The 21,774-nt window shown below is 44.2% G+C and overlaps 1 protein-coding gene across 5 annotated transcripts in view; it reads right to left on the bottom strand.

Annotated features, from left to right (window-relative positions):
• MYO1B (myosin IB) overlaps nucleotides 1-21,774 on the bottom strand; it is a 148,390-nt gene that overhangs the window by 98,488 nt on the left and 28,128 nt on the right. For all 5 annotated transcript variants that reach the window (XM_082227779.1, XM_082227778.1, XM_082227780.1 and 2 more), the window contains one exon: nucleotides 11,663-11,807. In XM_082227779.1, coding sequence (XP_082083905.1) covers nucleotides 11,663-11,797 — 135 coding nt within the window. In that variant the 5' untranslated portion in view covers nucleotides 11,798-11,807. Of the gene's footprint in view, nucleotides 1-11,662; nucleotides 11,808-21,774 lie in introns of those variants that run through there.

Here is a 21,774-nt window from a genome sequence, read left to right as displayed (position 1 = left end):
ACCCATTATAAAATGATTTCAAGGCATATTGGAAGAAAGCATATTGGGGAGACCAGCGGGAGCCCAGCTTGCTTGTGCTGGGCCAGGTACAGACCTGAGGCATGTTTGTCGCTGTCTCCACCTCCTGCTGCTCTCTATGTAGTCATTAGGGGACCCCTGGGCTGCAGACCCCTAGATTTTGGCTTAGCTGCACCACAGACTATTCATTATTATGACTATCATTATCCTAAGATAAGATAGCTCCAAACCTCATGAAGAAAGCAGGATTGCTGAAGCCCAGCAAGGGCAACACAAGACACTAACCAGATTCCCCTGGGAACAGATTGGCAAGCCCATTTTAACCAATCTTTGAAACCAGGGTGCAAGAGAGGAAATTTGATTAGCGGTGACCCAAATGTCATGCTGCCACAGCATGCTTTAAAATGACATTTGCATAGCCCTGTGGTTATTGCCCACAAAGCAGCAGCACTTTGATTGCATCCAATAAATAAGCTTTTTGATGTGTGTGCTGGCTTTTATGTATGTGCCAGAACCTGGGCATAAGCTTGCAAAGAATTGGAAACACTAATATTAAACCAAAGAGATGGGGAAAGAATATAAGCCCATATAAACTTTGCTGATAAGGCCACAGTTGGCTTCAGTCTAAATTAAACAAGTCCCACATTCACCAACACCTCAGGCAGAACAAGTCCCAAAATGTTCCAACGCCACATGAAATAATCGAAGGGGAGTCCAACATTCAGTAGGCTCCTGGTCAAGAGCCAATTTTGTTCGATTGTCTAAGCACATCCTTCAGGTCTGTAATTCGGGGCCGCAACTGGACACCCAAGTCCTGCAAAGTGGCCCTGAGAAAACCATACGAACAAAAACGTAACTAATTTCAGAACCCGGTTCTATAAGTACTTAGGAGCATTTCCTTCCTTTGCTCAAAGAGCACATAGTCTTTATAAAGTCTTCCCTGTCCCGCAACGTCCCTTCCAGTGTTCTTTAATATACATGTGTGCCCTGGTACCTATGTTTAGAGGCTAAAAGGACCTGCTCAGCAGAGCTTGTAAGCCTTGCTAGGGAGGAAAAAGAAAGAGTATTTTTAAAAATGCTATTGCTTCCCCACCCTGGAATATTTGTAACCTGGTTATGTAATTAACCCTCCAAAAAAGACACCGAAATGACAAACCTTCCATTTTTACTTCTTGCTTTGAACTATAACGGATTTAACCATAGCTTCTAACCCACACCTAGCTATCACCTCAGGGGCAAATTATACATTATATGCAAATGTGGGTAACAAAGCCCTGACTCGAAAAAAATTATAAACAGTCTCAGGACGCTGCAATTTGGAGCAAAGAGGCGGCTGAAGGAGTGGATACTATTTCCGCTTCTTACAAGGCTCCAGGATCTGGGAAGGATAAGCTAGAGGCATTTTGAAGGGGGAAGTCTCTTCATGGGTCCAGTGTTCAAAATTCCCCAGGCGCCAGGCACATTTTGCTATTGGTGCAGGTCCAGCTGTGCATATGTGGAGATTTCAGGGCAGCCAGGTTGGCAACCACAGAGGTTTAAAAACCTCTGACTTAGTCCATAGTTAATGCCATTTCCATCATGTGTGCTTCTCCTTCTTGCAACACTGGGACAAGTGAATTGTGGTAAGAGAGAGAGCTACAGTCAAGCAATGTAATTAAGATCATAGAAACGAAAAACTGTAGCGCTGGAAGGGGTTCCCAAGAGTCATCTAGTTTAACCAACTGGTGAACAGACGTTCCATTGGGGTGACTATAACCCAGGTTTAAGGGGTCATTTGGTGCCTAGCTTATATATATATATATATGAGTTTCTAAAACTGCGCCTCCACCCCCATCGTGCAACCCAGACACTGAGGTCCAGCTCCGAGGTCCTTCTGGCAATTCCCTCACTGCAAGAAGTGAAGTTACAGGGAACCAGGCAGAGGGCCTTCTCAGTAGTGGCGCCCACCCTGTGGAACACCTTCCCATCTGACTTTTAGAAGACATCTGAAGGAAGCCCTGTTTAGGGAAATTTTTAATGTTTGATGTTTGATTGTGTTTTTAATATTCTGTTGGGAGCCACCCAGAGTGGCTGGGGAAACTCAGTCAGATGGGTGGGCTATAAATATATTATTATTATTATTATTATTATTATTATTATTATTATTATTATTATTATTATTAAATACAGACAGACATTCAATATGGTCAAAAGCTTTTCCGGCATCCATAAAAAGAAATGCTCCTGGTTCTTTTTATTTGTTTTTATTACACTGTGTCACTCTTCTGGTTGTTCTCTTTCAATTATTCTATTTAAACGGTTAGCTAGTACTTTGGTCCATAACTTTACATTGTAATTGAACAATGACAAAGAACTATACAATGAAGTTTTAAGATGTTTTCTTTAAGAACAACTACTATTTTGGCATTCTCCCAGGTTCTTGGCATGTTTTTAGACATTTTTATTGAATTAATCATAGAGGTTAGTGTGTCAAAGCTGCTCCCTTATAAAATAAAACTATGGTACAAGTCCATCCATTCCTGCAAGTCCTTTTAGAGCAGCTTTTACTTCCTCCATTTCAACTGGTGCATTCAATTTCCTTACATCCTCTTCTTTTAGTTTAGACAATTTTAAAGAGTTTAAGAATTTATTAATCTCAGTCGATAAAGGACTCTCCATTTTATATTATGTTCTATTAAATTTCTCAAATTCCATAACAATCTATTTGGGTGTTAGAGCCCATTCTTGGGGGGGGGGGTTATAGGGCTACTCATTTATCTCTTCCTTCTTCAACATATGGGGCAGAAATTTATCAGCTTTGTTCAGTTTCTCAAATATCTCTTTATTTGTTCGGGGGGGGGGGTGTTTTTGTTTTTAATCTCAATGGTCTTGCCACATATTTGCCTTTTTTCCGTTCTTGTTTTCAAGCCAGGAGTAATTGCTTACAGATTTCTGAAGCACAAGTTTCTAAATTTTCTCTCTCAAGTTCTCTTATTTGTTGTTCTAATAAATATATTCCTTGTTTCCTTTTCTTTCTTATATAAGCTGTCTTCTTTATCAGCTCTCCTTTACTGGTATCCCATATTGGAATCATAGAATTGTAGAGTTGCTACAACGACGCGGGTGGTGCTGTGGGTTAAACCGTAGAGCCTAGGACTTGCCGATCAGAAGGTCGGTGGTTCAAATCCCCACAACAGGGTGAGCGCCTGTTGCTCAGTCCCTGCTCCTGCCAACCTAGCAGTTCGAAAGCACGTCAGAGTACAAGTAGATAAATATGTACCACTCCGGCGGGAAGGTAAATGGTGTTTCCGTGCGCTGCTCTGGTTCGCCAGAAGTGGCTTAGTCATGCTGGCCACATGAGCTGTACGCCGGCTCCCTCGGCCAATAAAGCGAGATGAGCGTCACAACCCCCGAGACGGCCACAACTGGACCTAATGGTCAGGGGTCCCTTTACCTTTAAGGGACTACAAGGCTCATCTCATCCACACACCCCTGCAATGCAGGAATCTTTTGCCTAACGTGGGGCTCAAACCCATGACCCTCAGATTAAGAGCATCATGTTCTACCCACTGAGCTATCCCACATTTTGGTTTTGCTTATTGCTTTCCTGTTGGCTTTTATGTGTTTGCAAAATCGCATGGCATTTCTTCTCCAAATGAAAAGCAGTACAGTGGTACCTTGGGTTAAGTACTTAATTTGTTCCGGAGGTCTGTACTTAACCTGAAACTGTTCTTAACCTGAAGCACCAATTTAGCTAATGGGGCCTCCTGCTGCCACTGTGCCGCTGCTGCACAATTTCTGCTCTCATCCTGAAGCAAAGCTCTTAACCCGAGGTACTATTTCTGGGTTGGCGGAGTCTGTAACCTGAAGCGTATGTAACCTGAAGCGTATGTAACCCGAGGTACCACTGTATAGAAATCCTTTTAATAACAACTGCTGCCATTTACAACAGCCACAAGCACAGAAGTTAAGCCAGATACTGAAATTAAACTGTAATATATCAAAAGGCCTTTTAATAAGTCTGGTAGCACTAAGAGTTGAGGACAATCAAGAGTATTTGCATCACTAAGGCAGTCCAATCAACCAACTAGTTGATTCGTAGCATCTGATGCCCTCCAGATGCTATTGGACTCTATGGGAGGAATTCATTATTGCACTAAGTGGGAGATGTGGGCAATGAATGAAGCCCACTTATATAGCAGGACTTTTTCCTTTCTTTTTGCCCTGTGCCTCCCTAAGCATGTTCTGGGGTTTTCCGAAGCCTACAGAGCAGATTTGTTCTGTGCTCAAGGGGAGAAGGGTGGTGGGAATCCTGTTGTGGACCTTATTCTGCGCATGCAAGAACTTTGCTGAATCTCGCCCTATATTCCATGTCCCCCAGCCAGGAAGTCCAATTGTCAGGAATGATGCAAGCTGCAGTGCAAGATCTGGGGAACCACCGATTCCCTCCCCTGATCTAGACACTATAGCTTACAGATCTGTTAATAGGCTGAAAATCAGACGCAGCCATAGCACATTTCATTGCACCTTCTAAAAGAGAGCTGTTTTACACACCTATTCATGTCTCCCCTAGTTAGTTGAAGGCAGCATGCCAGTTCTTGGATCCAAGTCAAAGGCAGTAAATGGTGAGGCAGCGACTGAGAGGGTGGGGTGGAAGAGAAGAGATGGCGCTCTTCCCTGCTCTTAAAGAACTCGCTGCACTGGATCAATAAAGCTGAAAGAAAATTTACTTGGCCGCTGAAGACTGACAAGGAGAGGCAGGAGGGGAGTGCCGGCCCCTCTTTTATTCCAGGAAATCATAAATGCAAAAATGCATTAACTCAAGTCCTCGGGCCAAAAAGGGAGAGAATGTAATTCTGCATTGCATCATTATTGATTCTATCGGGAGGATTAGATACTTTCATTAACACAGGAATCATGGCCAATTGAACGGCCAAGCTGTTTCAAGGGCAGAATACAGAATCTAAACTGGCAAAGGTAGACAGGTATATGTGATTTATGCAACCCAGCACTTATGGGATAGACAGCCTACCTTTTGAGTAAAGAAAATTAAGAACAATTTTGCCTGTGACTCATTCTATAGTTACCACTCAAGGTAGTTTACCTTGAGACTCACAGCCGCTCTCCGTTTCTACCCTGGAGCCAGTAACAGCTATTCTCTTCCCTCTACGCTTCCTGCCCACAACACATGCTGAATTCCTGGTCAGACAGAACTGCTAGACCACTTCTTGATCTTCCCCAAGTTTTTTTGTTTAAAAAATGCATCATGAAGACTCTAAATGAGAGGTGCTGGTTCAAAGATCTCAAATCTGAGTTACAGATAGGTAGCCGTGTTGGTCTGCCATAGTCAAAATAAAAAAATTCCTTCCAGTAGCACCTTAAAGACCAACTAAGTTAGTTCTTGGTATGAGCTTTCGTGTGCATGCACACTTCTTCAAATCTGAGGTTCAGGTATCTCACGGGCTGTCACATGGAAGATGGAGCAAGATGTTTTCTCCCGTTCTGGAAGGTAGGACTTGAACCAATGACCAAGAAAGGAAAGTCCGACTAAACCTCAGGAAAAACTTTCTGACGGTAAGAGCTGTTTGAGAGTGGAACAGTCTCCCAAGGAGGTTGTGGACTCTCCTTACTTGGAGGTTTCTGGGCAAGCTGGATGGCCATCTGTCATGGATGCTTTAGCTGAGTTCCCTGCTTTGCAGATGATTGAACTAGATGGCCCTCAAACTCTACAATTCTACAGGAGATATTCTACTGCTGGGATGGCTCAGTCAGTAGAACATGAGGTTCTTAACCTCAGGGTCGTGGGTCGGAACCCCATGTTGGGCAAGAAGGGGGTTGGACTACATGACCCTTGCGGTACTTTCCAACTCTACTCTGTGTGTGTGTGTGTGTGTGTGTGTGTGTGTAAGGTTTGGTGGGAAGGGTGTGTGTGAGACGTGAGGTATGGAGCAAATGAAATGCAGAAAAGCACGGTCATCGTTTCTCATTACCCAGTAATGTTGGTAGGTCACCTATCGCATAAAATGTGCGAAAAAGTCTTTGTCTCGGTTCGACCCGCAATTATGATAGCCTTGAAATTCCTGGTGTATTTCAGCAGTCTCCCTTTGAAGTTCCTTCGCTTTAAAAGAGTACATTTTCGGCATCTCACATGACAACCCCTTCCCCCTAAATTGCATTTTAAAGCCCTGGAGAGCCTGAAAAGCAGCCTGATTGTGGGTGAGGGAGAGGGGAAGAAGAGTGGCTAGCATATACCTTTGAATATACACTGATTTCTCTGTAGCTTTTCTCACTGCCTTATATTCACTAAAGAACTGTGCCCCGTATCCACAGCCCCACATGCACAAAGCATTTTAGAAAAGGGAAACCTTGCACCTTGAGGAAGGCAAGAGTTTGTGTCTGTACTTGAATGCTCCCTCACTAGAACAGAACCACCATGGATCCTTCTGCGCATTTAGCTATGTATCAGGTTCAAAATTCTTGCAAATCCAACAGCAGTCTTTGCCTTCCTTGATCCGTCACGCCAAGCAAAGTTTCAGATTTCAGGATGTGAGGCTTCAGGGCTGAGGTTTGCTTTACAATTAAGTAGAGCACATTTAACAAGCGGTACAACATGCTCCAGAGGGCGGGGAAACAGGTTCAGTAAGGAGGGAAAGCAGCGAGGGCAGCAAAATTTACATAGCGATAGAATGATTGGGAGCACAAACGACATTCTTAGCATTACTTGGAAAATAAAAAAAAGCAACAGAGCAGCAAGAACATGACCTGGTGCCTCAGTGAAAAAGCTACCTTCTTTACACTAACAATCAAAGGCATATCTAAGAAGCAAGTGTTTGCTTCAATCTCATTGGTCCTACCAATTGTTTTAAGTGAAAATAACCAGATATGTTGGCTGCCCCCATCACTTCTCTTTTTTGGCCAAGATATGATGACTAGGATTTTCATACTTGCTTGAAAGTCTTTTTTAATCCGACACCAGACCAAACAGCTCTGTTTTAAGTTAATAGGCATTACCACCCGGAAGGCAAATGTTTCTAAGTAAATTGCACCAAAGCAAACACTGCAACTAATTTCGCTGTGGTAGCAGGTCATCATTTCCCCCCTCGTACGTTTGACAACCACCTGGCTATCCAGAAAGAACAGAGTCAAAAAGAAAGAGTAGAAACTAACAAGCAAAACCAGGCATCTCACCTCCATACCTGAAAGTTGTTCAAGGCAGTAGGTTTAACAGTCAAATCCACCTTAAGGGCCATTTGGGAGGATGGGCGGGGATATAAATAATAATAAATTTCACATGCTGCAAGTGTCAATCAGTCTGGAGCTTCAGCCAATCCCAGTCCTCTGAGATGCATTTGCTACATTCAAATGAAGCATCTTTAGCTATGCAACTTGAGAGGTAAAGGGACCCCTGACCATAAGGTCCAGTCGCGGACGACTCTGGGGTTGCAGTGCTCATCTTGCTTTATTGGCCAGCATGACTAAGCCACTTCTGGCAGAGCAGAACCAGAGCAGCACATGGAAACACCATTTACCTTCCCACCGGAGCAGTTCCTATTTATCTACTTGCACTTCATGCTTTCTAACTGCTAGGTTGGCAGGAGCAGGGACCAAGCAACGGGAGCTCACCCCGTCGCGGGGATTCGAACTGCCAACCTAAAATGTGTGAAGTGGAACCAAAATGTTGTGAGGTGACACTAAAACTAAGTTCTACATCTGAACGTCGAGGGTAGCAATAGTTAACCAAAGTCTATAGCTTTTGTGAACTTTTAAAGAAAAAAAATTCATCCCATTTTATCTCTGACAGACAAATGCAGGGCTATATTACTTAATGAACAGACATACACACGCTTTGCTTTTCTTAAACTTCGCAAGCCTGATCTCAAAACAAAATAAAAAAAATCCTTCTAGTAGCACCTTGGAGACCAACTAAGTTTCTTACTGGTGTGAGCTTTCGTGTATCTGAATTCACATGACAGCTCATACCAATAACAAACTTAGCTGGTCTCTAAGGTGATACTGGAAGGAATTTTTTAATTTTGTTTCGACTACGGCAAACCAACACGGCTGCCTACCTGTGTCTAAAACCATGATCTGGCTAGCTTTCAGCACAGATACTGAGAATCCCAAGACAAAAGCAGAAAAGTAACAGAGGTCTGGACCATTACACAGTGCTTGCTAGGTTTTTAAAAAATAAATATAAGTGAAGCAGGCTCTCACATGCCCTTGATATGAAGAGACAATCCCCATGAGGCTTTCTGTAGCCTGGAGCATGCGAAATCCTGCTTTCCTTTTTCTTTTCTTTAAACAACCTTGTTTATAAGCAGGTCCCTGTCAGCCCTTAAGAACGATACTGTAACAGCAAAATGAAAATTAGCTAATAGTCCTAAATAAATCTCTTTTAAGCAATAAAACAGAGGGTGAGAGAGAAAGGAGAAGAGGCATGGTAGAACTGGCAGGTAAACAAGTGTAATTCTGCATCCAGGGCGGCTGTCCACCAGTTCCATCTGGTACACCAGCTGAGACCCTACCTGCCTGCGCACTGTCTTGCTAGATTGGTACATGCCCTGGTTATCTCCCACTTGGACTACTGCAATGCAGTCTACGTGAAGCTACCTTAGAAGGTGACTAGAAACGACAACTAATCCAGAATGCAGCAGCTAGACTGGTGACTGGGAATGGCCACCAGGACCATATAACACTGGTCCTGAAAGATATACTGTACATTGGCTCTCAGTTTGTTTCAGAGCACAATTCAAAGTGTTGGTGCTGACCTTGAAAGCCCTAAATACCCTTTATACCTGAGGGAGAGTCTCCACTCCCATTGTTCAGCCTGGACCCTGAGATCCAGCACCGAGGGCCTTCTGGCAGTTCCCTCACTGCAAAATGTGAAGCTACAGGGAACCAAGCAGAGGGCCTTCTCAGTAGTGGCACCCTCCTATCAGATGTCAAGCAGATGAGCAATTACATATCCTTTAGAACAGTGGCGTAGCGTGGGGGGTGCAGGGGGGGCCGGCCGCACCGGGCGCAACATCTGGGGGTTAGGGTTAGGGGGCGCAAATCCACGGGTTAGGGGGCGCAAATCCACGGGTTAGGGGGCACAAATTACTTGCCTTGCCCCGGGTGCTGACAACCCATGCTACGCCACTGCTTTAGAAGACCTCTGAAGACAGCCCTGTATAGGGAAGCCTTTTAATGCTTAATGTTTTGTTATGTTTTTACATATGTTGGAAGCCACCCAGAGTGTCTGCAGCAACCCAGTCGGATGGGTGGGGTACAAATAATAAATTAATATTATTATAGTTTCATTTCTAACTCTGGTTAGCAATGCTTTCACATTTATTCTGAAATGGAAGCTGAGTGAGACAAGGGGAGTTCACTGGGGTGGCATGGGGAGCATACGTCCTTGTGGCCTTGCACCCAACCTCTAAACCTTTATAGCTATACACCTGGCACAGATCACCATTCTAAACTAGCCTGCGCCTCTCACTTTGGCAAAGCCTGTTGGCTGAGTCTATGCAAGCGGCTGAGCAGTCGAAAAGCCTAAAGCAATTCTGAGTCACAGAATACTCTCCTTATCAAAAGGGAAGAATGCCCTTTGAAGACAGACCAACACTGCGATCCTTTCTCTTTTTTGAGGTCCTAAACAGTAGCAGTTTACACACACAAAAAGCTTTGGGGGGAAAATCTGCTCAGAGGAGGGAAATCTCATGTGCATAAATCAAGAGTCTTGTCAACAGAGGAGTCCACCAAGCAAACTCCAGAATGAGTTCAAAAGGAAAGGAAAAGCAAGGTGTATTATTATGAAATTCACTTTCAGGAATCAAGGCCACCTGTTGACCCCTAGGCAAGTTTCCCAGTTACGAAATACATGCATTTACTTTTAAAAGTGGCCTTGACCAAACTTTTTGTTACCTTTCCACCCCCAAGATAACCCTGCCTTGAAAGTTGCCTCTCCTCCTCCAACTCTACCACCCTGAGCCACTCCAGGGTTTCCTGCTGTCAAACAACTCCACCCCTTCTCCTCTGTTGCTCCATATGCTTTAAACTCCCTCCCAGCACCACTTCTTCCCCCACCACCACCTGCTTAATAAAGTCTTAATGCAATGATGGTTTTATGTTGTTATGAAACATTCCAGAAGACCCAACAACAAAATTCAGTTCCCAGCATTTATTTATTTTTAATAAAACAGGCAAGTGAATATTGCAATTCATCACCTTAAAATGACATCGCTTCAGGATTACCATGTTATCAGCTGAATGGGTTTATTTGTCCACTGTTATGCATACAACATTTCAAAATATTTATCAGTTTTTAAAAAAATACCGTAAGCATTTTAAATCCATGTAGAACACATGGTGGATAGCTGACATCTAAAACCTAAGATCTGGAAATGTTCCTAAAACATATATGACTGGGCCTGTGTGGAAAAACACCATTGTTTCATGTTCACCGAGTGGGTATTTGCAGCCTTATGTATTTGATTGGTCAGCTCAGAGTGTCAACTATCAGGCAAGTGGCTAATTTTGGGTGACAAATTGTGCAACAGATTTCCTGACTAGTAAGGCAGAGCTCATGGGAGTCGAAACATGTTTGGTGTTTAGTTATTGTTTGTCACATTGGTTTGATGCGTAGGTATCAATGAGAACCATACCATTGCATTCCATTAATGTTATTCACATCTTCATTGCATACCCTGATTTTCTATGTGTTTATTTGTCTGTTTTGGTCGCAACCAATTCTGTGTCTAAATACAATTTTGAATCCCTGTACCTAAATGCATGGAACGATCCCATATTTCTATCTATCTATCATCTATCTATCTATCTATCTATCTATCATTCAATTTATATGCCACAATTTATCCAAAGATCCCAGGGTAGTGTACAACATTAAAAGCATAATTTACATAGCATCATAATAAAAGACAATAAAAAAAATCACAGAAAAAAATCATAATAACAGTAAAGGTAAAGGTTAAGTCCAGTCGCGAACAACTCTGCGGTTGCGGCGTTCATCTCGCTTTACTGGCTGAGGGAGCCGGCATTTGTCCGCAGACAGTTTTTCCAGGTCATGTGGCCAGCATGACTAAGCCGCTTCTGGCGAAACCAGAGCAGCGCACAGAAATGTTGTTTACCTTCCCACCTTTATCTACTTGCACTTTGACGTGCTTTCGAGCTGCTAGGTTGGCAGGAGCTGGGAGCTCCCACATTTTAAAGGCCATAGATTGTTTAATGGCCGAAGGCATGAGTAAACAGGAATGTTTTTGCCTGGTGCTTAAAGACATACAATGATGGCACCAGGCAAGCCTCTCTGGAGAGAGCATTCCACAAACGGGGAGTCACCACAGAAAAGGTCCATTCTTGTGTTGTCACCCTCCAAACCTCTTGGAGAGGGGGGGACACAAAGAAGGGTCTCAGATGATCTGGGTCAGGTTGTATGGAGGCAGTCCTTAAGGCAGCCTTTCTCAACCTGTGGGTCCCCAGATGTTGTTGAACTACAACTCCCATCACCCCTAGCTAGCAAGGCCAGAGCTCAGGGGTGATGGGAGTTGTAGTCCAACAACATCTGGGGACCCACAGGTTGAAAACGACTGCCTTAAGGTATTGAGATCCTGGGTGAGGCTTTCTTTACAAGCTCCATTATAGAGTAAGGTTACAACATACTTACATATATCTCACTGTGATCAAAACGCTGTTTGAGATTATCGATAAAGGATTCCTCCGTGAGCGGCTCGAGAAGCACCATATCCCCAACCCCGATCATGTTGTCCAAAAGAGATGTCTTCACCTCCATCTTTGCCATTTTCTCCTTACTGCAGGCAGAAACCAAAAGCAAGGAGATTAAACTTTAACATAAAACACAAGTACAAAGTACCTCAAATGACTTTCAAGCACATAGCAACACAGGAGGGGGGGAAGGGGTATTTTGGAAAAATTGCTCACAGCAGGCAGCGTAATCAAAAGAAACTGAGCAGAAGCACTCAAGAGCATTGCCTTCAAGGTCAGAAAACAACTGTTTCCACTGTTTGCTTTTGCTATATCGCAACTATGAAAAAACCATTCCAGGAAGGTAGAAGGCGCCGAGAACTCAGGTCTCCTTGCAGTGTGGTTCTGTAACTTTTCTAGCCCTAAATGGCTTCGGCCCTGTATACCGGAAGGAGCATCTACACCCCAGTAGTTCAGCCCGGACACTGTGGTCCAGCTCCGAGGGCCTTCTGGCAGTTCCCTCCCTGCGAGAAGTGAAGCTGCAGGGAACCAGGCAGAGGGCCTTCTCAGTAGTGGCGCCTGCCCTGTGGAACGCCCTTCCAGCAGATGTCAAGGAAATAAACAACTATCTGACATTTAGAAGACATCTGAAGGCAGTGTTGTGCAGTGGTACCTCTGGTTAAGAACTTAATTCGTTCCAGAGGTCTGTTCTTAAGCGGAAACCATTCTTATCCTGAGGCGCGCTTTCGCTAATGGGGCCTCCCACGTGCCTCCGGTGCACGATTTCCGTTCGCATCCTGGGGCAAAGTTCTGAAACCAGGAGCAGCTACTTCTGGGGTAGTGGAGCTCGTAACCTGAAGCATTCGTAACCAGACGCGTTCGTAACCAGAGGTACCACTGTATAGGGAAGGTTTTTAATGTTTTATAATGTTTTTATATATGCTAGAAGCTGCTCAGAGTGGCTGGGGCAACCCAGTCAGATGGGTGGGATACAAATAATAAAATTATTAGTAGCCATGACAAAATCATAACCATCCTAAAGAATCAAGTTGCAAATTTACAGCTAAAACAAGCAGACTTACTGCCTTGTAAGAATTATCGTGGCTACATCTCAAAAGCAACCAGGGTATCACAGCACTGGGGTGGCCAACCATTAAGAAGCAGGGCCTCTGTACCTTAATTAAAACATGTACATGGTAGAATTATGGTCATGGCAGCTTATCTTGCCAGAGAGGTACCTCCATGAGAATTATTTCATCTGCAAAGCTAACTGAAGGTACAGGAAAATTGAATGCACACTGTAAGGTCGCAGCCTTGTGTTTATCTCCACACTATCTACATAGAAAGAGTCCCTTTAATTCACATGTTTCCAAAAAGCTGTAATTAGACGCGTCCATGGCTTCCAAACAAAAGGAAACAGTTTGGCTTTAGTGAACATGTACTGAAGGGGTTAATGGGCAGCCCAGCTATTTAATCGACTGCAGGTGGTTAATAAGCCTGGTATTAGCACTGAACTGGGAGGGTCCGGCACGGAACAAAACTCATCAGAAAAGACTAGAAGGATCCCAAAGGATCCCACCGCCTTACGTAGGCTTGACTGAAAGCCTTGCTGCGTTCTTTGTAAAAAGGAAATAAAGGCATTTGGTCTGGAAGAAGAAAACCAAGCAAAAGGAAAACGTAACTGCATAGAACAGGGGTCGGCAAACTAAGGCCTGGGGGCCAGATGCGGCCCTCCAGGCTCGTAAATCCAGCCTGCCGCCAGCTCAGTAAGTCCCCGCGCACTGCATACGCCTCACTGCACGGGGACTGACTTCCGCAACGCTAGCACGGCTTCTGGGCGGGCAGCGACGCTGGCGCAGCTTCAGAATGGCTGCAGGAAGTTCTTGCAGCCAATCCGAAGCCTCGCTGCCTGCAGCTGAGGTAAACACAGCATGGCCATGGATGGATAGTGTTATGTACTGAAGTTCTCATCCTGGGCCAGCAGGGGGATACTGTAGCTAGTTATGCAAATAAGGGATCGAAAGTGACGTTCAGTGATTGGATAGTTTTAGAAAATTGTTACAGTTACATTGTACTGGAGCTGTATATAAGCAGGCTGACTGAACCCTTCAGTTCAGTTTCTGTCCTGGCCTGTGAATAAACAAGAGCTGTTTGAAGAATCGCTGTGTCGTCTGATATGTTCACCCACAACTTAACAGATAGGGCGGTGGGCGGGCGGGTGGCGGGTCTGAGCCGCGCTATGGCCACCGTGACGGGCGCATTGCAGGGCTTCAGCTGGAGCTTTGCATGCCTGGCGCCCGGCTCAGCACTGCTTATAACCCGTGTATAAGATGCCCCTCAATTTATCACAAAAAATTCAGGAAAAAAGGTCATCTTATACATGGAAAAATACAGTACATCCCCATTCTTTGCGCAAGAGACTCTAAAACCTCACACCCATTCTGCATCAACTGCCTCTAGGTTTCATGCAGATCACCTTCAGAACCCGAAGTGTCAAACTTTTCCATGTCAGAATCACCAAAACAACAACTTCTGACTTTAAGTTAATAACTGAAATTTGTTTGCATTGGATCTGCACTTCTCAGAGCATGCTTTCCTGAGCAATACAAATCCTAATAAGGTCATTTGTGGCTAAATTTTTTCAGTCTGAAGCAGAGTCTCGGTTTTTTACCACTCTAAATTACAAGCTACCTACCATACTAAAATGCATCACCGCTGTGGAATTTCAAGTGTGGACAAAGCCAAACCAATAAGCCTCCTATTCCAACAAGACGAAACCAAGAAACCGTTCTGATCTAAAGTGACATTTAAAGTGTTCCAAACCGAAACAGCAGCACAGCTTACGCAGCCGCATTAGTTCTGGGTCAAACTGCCAAATCGAAAAGATCGACCTACAGCAAGATTAAGCAAGGAGAACACAAGAGCACCCCTGCTGGATCAAAAACTCTTGGATCAGCTAACCAGGTTGTTAAGTTGTAGGTGAACATATGAGACAACACAGCGATTCTTCAAACAGCTCTTGTTTATTCACAGGCCAGAACAGAACTGAACTGAAGGGTTCAGTCAGCCTGCTTATATAGAGCTCCTGAACAACGTAACTGTAACAATTTTCTAAAACTATCCAATTACTGAACATCACTTTCGATCCCTTATTTGCATATCTACAGTATCCCCCTGCTGGCCCAGGGTGAGAACTTCAGTACATAACACAGGTGACTTGCAGGAAGCCCCAAAGCAGGACCTGGTAGCATCCTCCTCTGATCTTGGAACTAGTATACAGCAACCATGGTTAGCTTTATCCTTGACAAGCCTGTCTAAGTCTATCTAAATAAATTAGATAGGTTGCTTTGAGGTGTTGCCCATAAACACTGTCAATTGTAGCCAATTGTAGCCAAAAGCTCTGTATTCAAGTCCGCATGACACCCACACACCCAACATTTATAGGACAAACACTGTTTAAAAGGGGTGTGTGTGTGAAAAAAGGTTTGTTTCTCTAGCATGGATGATCTAATGATATCTTTTATTAATACTTGCAAGTGTATACTGTACTCCAAAATCAAAACTACATTAGACTTTAGTGACAAAAACTAGTCATTCCCACCAAGTGGAAATGATGATGATGCTCAACTTATACACTCTTAATCAACGATGTAAGAGAAATTATTAGTAGGTTAGTTACTGTCACCAATATCCTCCTAAAGTTAACGTAGATCAGTGGCTAAAATGAACAGGCATACTAATAAAAGACTCATCATTAAGCAATACCCAGTGTTCAACAATCTTAAACATGTACACAATAAGTTTTCTGCAACTGCTTTGTCAGCACCCTTTCAAATTGTTTAATAAGATCATAAATATATTCCACATTGAACTCCAAAAACAGTATGAGAAGTCTCTATTTTTAACAAATAAATTAAGAATGCACAAGGAAACAGTTCAGTGTGCTATTCAAATTAAGCATCCATTCAGGAAAAGGATAATAACATCAGGAACTAAGGAGCTCAGCAGATTCTATTTTTAAAGACCGTCACCACTCCAAAATACCCTCAGAAGCAAAAACTGGGCAGGATCATTAACATAAATACCCTTTTCCCCCATTTCCTTATTATATTTAGAAACTGTGACGGCAATCACATGCATATTTACCTGGGAGTAAGCCCCACTGAACACAGTGAGGCATGTTTTCGAGTAAACGTAAGGTTGAATGAATAGCCTCTGGCACAGTGTCCTAATTTATGATGTCACAGTGACACAGGCACTAAAAATGTATTCAGCCATTTAGGGTATTAAAAATACATTCTTTCAAGATATATAGATTGACTGAGACTGAGGAGAAAGAAAGCTGTAAATCTTTCAATTCAAGTCTAAGAACATGGGGGAGGGGTGGAGAATTGGCCCCATTTTAGGCCATATGCTATAATATCATAAATCTCTGCCAAATGAAATTAACTAAAGGACATTCTCAAGGATTTTCAAATCAGCATTAGACAAACTCCATTTCCAGCAAGCAAAGTGCTGCATATCAACAATGCCTTCAGGTATCAGACGTTACCGATAAAATATTATGCTCCCCATTATTATTCCTACATTATTTTACTTGGGGTGTTAGGTGAGGGGGCGTACCTCTGGTAGGAGACACGTCGTGCTCCTTCTGTGATAGTTTGTCCAGCTTTGGTTCCCACCCTGGCCTCAGCTCTCACCTGTGGCTCCTAGAAGCTGTCAGCATGAGACAGCAGCCACACCCTGAGAAACGGCTTTGGCTGGCCAGGTAAACCAGGTGAGTGCAGCTGATGGGTCTCAAACCCTCTGTGAGTTAGGGACTTCCCCTGCATGCAAAGACAGACTCTGGCAGATTGAGTGGGTGTGACCAATAGTGGGTTCAATGGTCAAGAAGGCAGTCTCTGCACATACTGTAGAGGGAAGTGAGGGGCAGATGGGGCCCATCAACCTGGGAAGACAATCCATCTAGGACAGGGGTCAGCAACCTCTTTCAGCAGGGGGCCAGTCCACTGTCCCTCAGACCATGTGGTGGGCCGGACTATATTTTTTGGGGTGAGAAATGAACAAATTCCTATGCCCCACAAATAGCCCAGAGAGGCATTTTAAATAAAAGGACACATTCTACAGTGGTACCTCGGGTTAAGAACCTAATTCGTTCTGGAGGTCTGTTCTTAACCTGAAGCACCACTTTAGCTAATGGGGCCTCCTGCTGCTGCCGCTGCACAATTTCTGTTCTCATCCTGAAGCAAAGTTCTTAACCCAAGGTAATATTTCTGGGTTAGCGGAGTCTATAACCTGAAGTGTATGTAACCTGAAGTACCACTGTACTCATGTAAAAAACACGCTGATTCCTCGACCATCCATGGGCCGGATTGAGAGGCTGTTGGGCCGCATCCGGCCCCCGGGTCTTAGGTTGCCTGCCCCTGATCTAGGAGAATGAAATATCTCATCCTAAACCTTGACTGCCTTGCAGGATACCTTTGGGGGAAGAAAAGCCTAAGGAGTAAACCCTATACAGTGGTACCTCGGGTTAATAATAATAATAATAATTTATTTATACCCCACCCATCTGGCTGAGTTTCCCCAGCCACTCTGGGCGGCTCCCAATCGAGTGTTAAAAACAATCAGCATTAAATATTTAAAACTTCCCTGAACAGGGCTGCCTTCAGATGTCTTTTAAAGATGGGGTAACTGCTTATTTCCTTCACATCTGTCTGAAGGGAGGGTGTTCCACAGGGCGGGCGCCACTACCGAGAAGGCCCTCTGTCTGGTTCCCTATAACCTCACTTCTCGCAATGAGGGAACTGCCAGAAGGCCCTCGGAGATGGACCTCAGTGTCCGGGCTGAACGATGGGGGTGGAGACGCTCCTTCAGGTATACAGGACCGAGGCTGTTTAGGGCTTTCAAGGTCAGCACCAACACTTTGAATTGTGCTCGGAAACTTACTTAATTAAGAACTTAATTCGTTCTGGAGGTCCGTTCTTAACCCGAAACTCTTCTTAACCTGAGGTACCACTTTAGCTAATGGGGCCTCCCGCTGCTGCCGCACAGCCGTTGCGTGATTTCTGTTCTCATCCTGAGGTAAAGTTCTTAACCTGAGGTACTATTTCTGGGTTAGCAGAGTCTGTAACCTGAAGCGTATGTAACCTGAAGTGTCTGTAACCCAAGGTACCACTGTACAATTCCAGCAACTCCTGCAGCCAAGCTGGTGCCAAACATATCACTCTGCTTTCCTTTGGACCACATCAGTGAGGCCAAGAAGGTTGTCTTGTTGTCTGGGTTGCCCAAGACCTCCATACACACTGCCCAGGTCTGCACCCCGGGGAGGTCAATTTTGTGCTGTGAGTGCAGTGATTTGGCTTTGCCCCCCAGAGTCACACTCTACTGTCTCTCGAGACAGATGGATGCCAACAGCAATTTGCCTTAAAGACCTAGATCAGATTCCCATTTGAGTCTTCTTTAATAAGAGAAGTGGAAATGTTTGGTTTTCAACAGGTCAGCGATGGAACAGAATTTCCCCCTCAATTCCTCAAAATTTCCCCTCAGCTGACAACTTCCTCTGCATTTCTGTCGCCTAAAGTGCCTGGGGAAGGTGGGAGAACCTGTTCACCAGCTAATGCCATAATACAGAGACTGGGCAAACGGTCCACTAATATGCATCTTAAAAGAGCTTGAAACAAGATTCTAGCATTACTGAGAGAAGCTGGTGCTACGTAATGAGAACTGTGGTTCAAAATCAGATTACACTTCAACATTGCAGACTTCTCAGAATATACTGAGCAAGTTCCTTTTTGTGCTTCTACCCTTACTCCGTGACATTAAACTTTCCTCTCCATTATGAAATTCAAATTCCATACATACTATGATGTATCACCAGCCCACATTTCTTTAAATTTATTATTTATTTGCATATGTGGTATCACTAGCCTCTGGTCTAAAAGGTAAAGGTACCCCTGACCATTAAGTCCAGTCGTGGATGACTCTGGGGTTGCGGTGCTCCTCTCACTCTATAGGACAAGGGAGCCAGCATTTGTCCGCGTACAGCTTCCGGTTCATGTGGCCAACATGACTAAGCAGCTTCTGGCAGACCAGAGCAGTGCACATAAACACCGTTTACCTTCCCGCCAGAGCGGTACCTATTTATCTACTTGCACTTTGACGTACTTTCGAACTGCTATATTGGCAGGAGCTGGGACAGAGTGACAGGAGCTCACCCCGTTGCAGGGATTCGAACCGCCAACCTTCTCATCGGCAAGCCCTAGGCTCTGTGGTTTAGACCACAGCGCCACCCGTGTCCCGCCTCTGGTCTAGCAAGGTCTAAAAACTAGAGCTTTAATAAAGGCATGTTATTCACAAGCTCTAGTTATCTCCCACTTGGACTACTGCAATGCGCTCTACATGGGGCTACCTTTGAAGGTGACCCAGGAACTGAAATTCATCCAGAATGCGGCAGCTATACTGGTGACTGGGAGTGGCCGCCGGGACCACATAACACCGGTCCTGAGAGATCTGCATTGGCTCCCAGTATGTTTCCGAGCACAATTTAAAGTGTTGGTGCTGACCTTTAAAGCCCTAAACGGCCTCAGTCCTGTATACCTGAAGGAGTGTCTCCACCCCCATTGTTCAGCCCAGACACTGAGATCCAGCGCCAAGGGCCTTCTGGCGGTTCCCTCATTGCGAGAAGTGAGGTTACAGGAAACCAGACAGAGGGCCTTCTTGGTAGTGGCGCCTGCCCTGTGGAACACCCTCCCTTCAGATGTGAAGGAAATAAGCAGCTGTCCTATCTTTAAAAGACATCTGAAGGCAGCCCTGTTTAGGGACTTTTTAATATTTAATGCTGTATTGTTTTAACACTTGATTCGAAGCCACCCAGAGTGGCTGGGGAAACTCAGCCAGATGGGTGGGGTATAAATAATAAATTATTATTTCTATTATTATTATTATTATTATTATTATTATTATTAGCCTAAAATTAAGTTTATCAGGGGGGAATGCTATTTGCCATGGAATACGCTTTTTTAACAAATTTCTGTTATCTTCAGGGTGATCTTAAGAGGATCTCCAGTAATTTGCTCCTTGACAGAATGTATTTTTAGGCCTCTGCCAGGTAGCGCGAAGTTTCCAAATTCAGCAGACCAACTTGAGTCAACCAGTCATGCAAGCAGTGCAAGCTATGGCCAAGAGGGAAGGGAAGTTATGGAATCTTTAATGATAGATAAACAAAAGATGCCAACCAAAATTTTCAGCAGATTTTTTTTTTTACTAGGACAAGCCAAACAAGTGCCTCAAGTTATCTCATAAGCATACATCCCAGCCTTCAATGTAAAATGTTTCCAGGGTTGCTTGCAAGATAACAGCTCCACAATAATGTACCACCATAGAAAGCTAGAACTCGTCTTTCTAACATGTTTGAGGTGCTTCCAAGCCGATGGCGCTGTCACACACCCAAGCTCCTGAGCAAACAAATCAGCCTGTGCTGGAATAGGCAGTAATTCACAGTTGTTGCAATAAATCTATAATAAGTAAATGTGAAATTGGAAAGCACTGTTCCCCTACATCACGTTTGTCTGGGCCAAAGACAAAATATTTTTGCTCTATGCGTCTTGTTTGCATGGGTTTTGTTTTGTTTCGCTTTTGCTGATGTCAAAGAAGCACTAAGCTATCAAAAATAGATCTGCTGCATTCAGTATTGCAAACCACAAGTGCCAGAAGAACAAGAAAGCCTCCAAACCAGGTTTTTATATGTTTCTTCTGGATTTGTACCTTGTGAAATCGCTTTCAGAAAGGCCACTTTTAGATATCCATCATGTTTATTTTTATACGATTCCACAATTAACTTGTTCCCAAAGCAGTTCTAAATGAATAAAAGGCAACAATAGAAGAACAAAAACGTCATAACAGTTATGCTTAGCTACTCTGCTCAGGTGGCAAGCAAGCTCAATTTAATCTGCAATCCTAAAACCAACTATTTAGGAAGTAAGTCCCATTGAACATATTGGGACTGGCTTCTGCGGGCACTTCCAGACAAACCGTTTATTGAGAATTCATCCTCAATATCCAGAAAGGATGGCTCAGTCAGCAGAGCATGAGGTTCTTAACCTCAATGTTGTGGGTCTGAGCCCCATGTTGGGCAAGATTTTTGCCTTGCAAGGGGTTGAACTACTCGATGGCCCTTGGGGTACTTTCCAACTTTACTGTGTGAGTGTAGGATTCTATGATCTATGATCCTGATTTGTTTACAGAGAGGTAAGACAATGTTGGCTATTTAACTGGCTTTATTCTGCTTTGTTTGCAGGGCAGTTAGACAGGACTGCATCAAAGGAAATGTCACCTCACATTTTCCAGAGCATTTCCACATCCCCTATCACTCAGAAGTCTGATCTAGTGTTTGCCATCAGCAAAACAGCCGTGAAGAACCATGCATACTCCAGGCATGTGAGCTGAACCCTGTTACTTCCTCTGGGTTGGCTAAAGGTAAAGATACCCCTGCCGGTACAGGCCAGTCTTGACAGACTCTATGGTTGTGCACTCATCTCACTCTAGAGGCCGGGAGCCAGCGCTGTCCAAAGACACTTCCGGGTCACGTGGCCAGCGTGACGAAGCTGCTCTGGCGAGCCAGCGCAGCACACGGAAACGCCGTTTACCTTCCCGCTAGTAAGCGGTCCCTATTTATCTACTTGCACCCGGGGGTGCTTTCGAACTGCTAGGTTGGCTCCTAGCTGTTAAGTTTCTTGTCGTTTTTTAGGTTGTTTTTGTTTAAATCTTGCACTCTACTTACCTCTCCCCCCACCTTCCTTATTCATTATTGTACAAATAAATTATATTGTAGTGGAATGCTAGAGGGTGGCTGGTTGCGTAGTCACTACAGTTTATCTTCAATGAGCCAGACTGCTCCAGAAACAAGGGCAAAGTTTGGACAAATGGGAAATTGGTGATAGTAGGCTGTCCTTGCCTTCCGGTTTGCTATAAGCTTCTCAAGATGATAGCCTGCAGGCTGTGGGTGTCCCTGAAACCTACTAGAGTAGAGGCTTATAAGCAGGGTAGTGGCAGAATGGTCGGGGGTAGCATTTTACC

Source organism: Podarcis vaucheri (genome assembly GCF_965113315.1).
Source record: "Podarcis vaucheri genome assembly, chromosome: 1".
Lineage (NCBI taxonomy): Eukaryota > Metazoa > Chordata > Lepidosauria > Squamata > Lacertidae > Podarcis > Podarcis vaucheri.
This window is presented reverse-complemented; position numbering and strand designations above follow the sequence as displayed.